Source organism: Rhagoletis zephyria, unplaced genomic scaffold, assembly GCF_001687245.7.
Source record: "Rhagoletis zephyria isolate East Lansing unplaced genomic scaffold, Rhagoletis_zephyria_1.1 Rzeph_scaffold_00183, whole genome shotgun sequence".
NCBI classification, from domain to species: domain Eukaryota; kingdom Metazoa; phylum Arthropoda; class Insecta; order Diptera; family Tephritidae; genus Rhagoletis; species Rhagoletis zephyria.
In genome coordinates this window covers 220,293-224,575 of record NW_016157267.1, presented here as the reverse complement: position 1 = coordinate 224,575, position 4,283 = coordinate 220,293, and the positions used below count along the sequence as shown (strand labels likewise).

The 4,283-nt window shown below is 31.3% G+C and overlaps 1 protein-coding gene across 1 annotated transcript in view; it reads left to right on the top strand.

Annotated features, from left to right (window-relative positions):
- Positions 1 to 4,283, top strand: part of Cubn2 (Cubilin 2) — a 364,924-nt gene that overhangs the window by 165,164 nt on the left and 195,477 nt on the right. Inside the window, exons 6-7 of the mRNA XM_017609025.1 lie at positions 1,222 to 1,545; positions 1,622 to 1,787. Of these exons, the coding sequence (XP_017464514.1) occupies positions 1,222 to 1,545; positions 1,622 to 1,787 (490 nt within the window). The remainder of the gene's footprint in view (positions 1 to 1,221; positions 1,546 to 1,621; positions 1,788 to 4,283) is intronic.

The window sequence follows — 4,283 nt, the reverse complement described above, 5'->3', positions numbered from 1 at the left end:
GTATATTATTATAAATTATATTATTTTGTTTTGCATTTATCAGGACAACAACTAAAACAAAAATCTACTGTTGCATGTCCTGACTTTATTTGCCCATATCGCTTGAACCAGTAGGAATATTCGAATGAAACAAAAGACAAAATACTTGTTATATATTAAAATATACATTTCAAAAAAAAAATCATAGAAATCGGTTGAATAAGCATTAAAAAAACCGCAAAATAAGGTCCCGGGTACAAACGTATCCCGGGTGTGTGTTTACGTGGTATTTTCTGGGTGTGTGTTCTAGGGTTAAAAAAGTTTGCAGTCTTCTCGTAAATGGTAATTTTTATCGAAAAAATAGATGCATGTACATACAAAATTTGTCGATCATATAGCACCTCTTTTAGGAACTCTTGCTTATCTATTTTTTCAATACAACTTGCAATTTAAGAGAAAAATGCAAAAACCTAATAATGTTGACCTTTGACCTTAAATAATTTATCTAACATATGCCCGATCAATGGGAACTTTTAAAGTTTTATTTGCAATTGTTTCCTACGGCCTTTGATAATTTCAGCTCTATATTAATTTTTGTAAACTTATGCGGCCCTATTGTGGTTTCCGACTTCGACGTCGATGTAATTTTTTCATCAAAAGATAGCCATCGTAAGTCCAACTCCAGTTACACTGACCACAGTATTTTACGGGAAAGGTGTTCCTCGCAGAAATACTGTGGCTAGCGTAGCTGAAGTTGGACTAATGAGGGCTATTTTTTGTTGAAAAAATTACATCAACGTCGAAGTCGGCAACCATAATAGGGCCGCATAAGTTTACAAAAATTAATATAGAGCTGAAATTATCAAAGGCCGTAGGTCGACCATAATAGGGCCGATTTTTTAATCTAATTTGACTGGACTAATATCAGGACTAATTTTTATTCCCTTACATGTTTTTTTGTTATTCGTTTTCTTTGAGTAAAACGGATTTCTTATTTTTTATTTAATTAAATTTGAAGGATAGATCCTTATTTTTTACTAAAATAAATATATAACTAATTTCAGTTAAATTATCATATAGTCTTTGGTCCAGCTAAGGGATTTTTTTATTTTATGAGTCAAAGATATATGCAGTTATAAGCACCAAGAGCTGTGCATCTTAGACGGCGCATGCATGTATAACCAGGAACTATTTTACTCGTATTTATAAAATCATCATATGTAACGTTGGTTCCGGTTGCAGGTCTATGATTCCGATCTCTTATTAAGATCCGTGTGTGAACCTTCACTCATCGAGCCAATACACTCTTCGTCAAACACCATCCACTTACAACTTCATACAGATTCTTTCGGAATAGACAGCTCTTTTCAATTGCATTATGAAGTTGTGCCGAGTGCACCCAACTGTGGCGGCGTCTTCACGGAACCATCAGGGACCATTGCAGGCTACATCAATGGACGTGTATGCTCGTATTTAATACGTCAACCAATCGACACTAAAATTAAGTTGGAATTCACAGACTTTCATCTGCTAAGGTCTGAAAGTTGTTTCTTACAAAAAGTCGAAGTTAGTAGTACAATTAGTTAATATTGTTTTTCCCACAAAATATTAGTCAGTAACTATCGTTGCAATTTCCTGAAAGGTTTTTGACGGAGCTTCCGATGATAGCAACCTCTTAAAGCGTCTTTGTGGCAATCAAAAGGAACTCGAGCCTATAACATCTAGAGGCAACGTCATACTAATACGTTACGAATATGTTTTGCCATCAATTAACTTACCTATGAAATTCGAGTTGAAATATACAAGAGGTAAGTACAGTACTCATATTTGTAGTTGCGAGATTTATTTTTGGAAAACTCATTACACTATGACTTTTCGATCCATCAAAATTCGTCTTTTATTTAATGTCCACAATAGGGGCAAACTTCCTGCAGTGAAACCCCAAACTAGTCGGGAAAAATACTAGTTTACAACTAGAATTTCCTGACTGAAACCGAACTAGTTCGAAAATGACCAGACTTGTACCAAGTACAAAACAATTGACAATTTGACTTCGACAGTTTAATATTACATTTTCTTTGGCCCCAAATGCGAGCTTTGAAATCAGTCATTTGAAGGTGTTTACACTGCTTGATCCGCATTTGCTTTGACTTCTCATCAATTGAAAAGGGAAGACAAAAACAAAATGAATGTAAACAAACACTACATTTATTATAAATTTAACCCATTTTGGACACAAAAAGGCAATTAGTCGTTGTTTAAACTAAAAATGTGTAAAGTATAAATTAACAATTTTTATACACAAATTTCAAAGATTTATTCAATTCTTTGTGTTTGTTTTGAATTTGAAAAATTCCAAATGTCAAAGACAAACAAAAGCTTTTGTGGAACTTTTGTTTCTGAGTTCAATAAAATTGTACGGCAATTGAAAGGCATTTGCTTCGTGATTTTGTTTAAATGCGAATTCGTATGGAGAAATGCGTGATTTGGCCTCGCATTTCGGATTGCTCGCCAAAATGACGTATTTGGGCTCAATGTAAATGTAATATAATACAATAAAGTACACAAAATATTATAATTTTTATTTGGGTATATTATAAACCATTAAAGCGAGTACGTATTCAATTATACCAGACCTTCTAAATAATGATTATTAATTAAATCATATTTTGTTGGAAAACCGTTTAATGATGAAATCCCGATATTACTTCCTTTTTAATGATTGATAATTAATTACTTTAAAAAAAATTTTAATTAACTCATTTAACTTTAATTACATCATTATTTTGATATTTTTGATCATTTTCAATTATTTTTGACTTCTTTCAATGACACGATTAATATAATTATGTGACTAATTTCTATTATCAATCAACAAGCCAAACTATAGACAAAAATTAAGAATATTTGATAACTGCTTGAATTATTAATTTATTTTTTTCTTATCCAAATCTTAAACATTAATTATTACTTTTACAAAATTTTAAAAAGAAAAGCCTGAAATATGCAAAGTTAATGAATTTAATTTATTTTAATGAAAACTTTAATTTTTATTTTAGTTCACTCAAAAATTAACTAAAGTATTCATTTTATTTTTAACTAAAATGTTTTCTTTTGCATATTCAATATTATTAAAAAAGATAAAAATATCGAGCCCTAACCGCCAAAATAACGTAAGCGACATTTTTTTCAAAATTTTCTATTTGATGCAGAAATATTTCTAGAGCATCTAGGTACATTTCTGCAGCAAAAAAAAAAAATGTTGAGAAAAATGTCGCTTACCTTATTACGTGAGGGCTCGATATAATATCTATTGAACCCGAAACCTTTTACTTTTAATAACACANAAAAAAAAAAAAATTTTGAGAAAAATGTCGCTTACGTTATTACGTGAGGGCTCGATATAATATCTATTGAACCCGAAACCTTTTACTTTTAATAACACTTAATGAAAAATGCATTTAAATTTATGTTTGAAAGTTCAAAATATTTATGTAATTATTTTTGCTTTTAATTAATACTCAAAAAATTTAACACCAATTATTGGCAAATCGAATGCTGCTAAATAAAAATATGTAATATATTAAAGCAGACCTGGGCGGCGCCTGCCCGGCGGGCATATTCGCGTATATGTACATACACGCTCTGCTTTAGAAGGCAGCGAAAGCTTCATTCAACCGCTCGACTTGTTCGCACGCACACACCCTGCAGTGAAAACCCAAACAAGTTAGAAAAAATACTAGTTCATAAAGTAGTATGTGCCTACCAGTTCGTCATTTTCGAAGAACTTAAGCGTTCAGCGACATCTGCCTTCAAATTCCCAAAGCCTAAAATAAAACGCAGTTAATTGCTTTTCTTACAAATGTCGGCTGTGGCGTCGCGTGAAGACTTCTGGTTCTGGTTCTGGGATCGCAGGTTCGAGGCCGCTTGGAGGTGGTTAAGATTTCTAAAGTTAGATCAATGTAAGTAGGAATACTTATTTCAATTTAAATATAAATAACAAACTTAAAAATCTAGTTGCATTACAAAAAAAAAGAAACAAATATATGGGAAGAAATACTTGTGCCATAAAAAAATATATTTAAAAAAAATATTTTTTTTTATTAAATCTAAGAATACCAAAAATAACCCTAAATAAAAAATATAAATAAAAGAAATATTATAAAAAAAAATGAAATTCCCTGCACCAANCCCTAAATAAAAAATATAAATAAAAGAAATATTATAAAAAAAAATAAAATTCCCTGCACCAAGGCTGGTACCTCAGGCATACCACGCGAGTGCTTTGCTCTGTCGGCCATTGC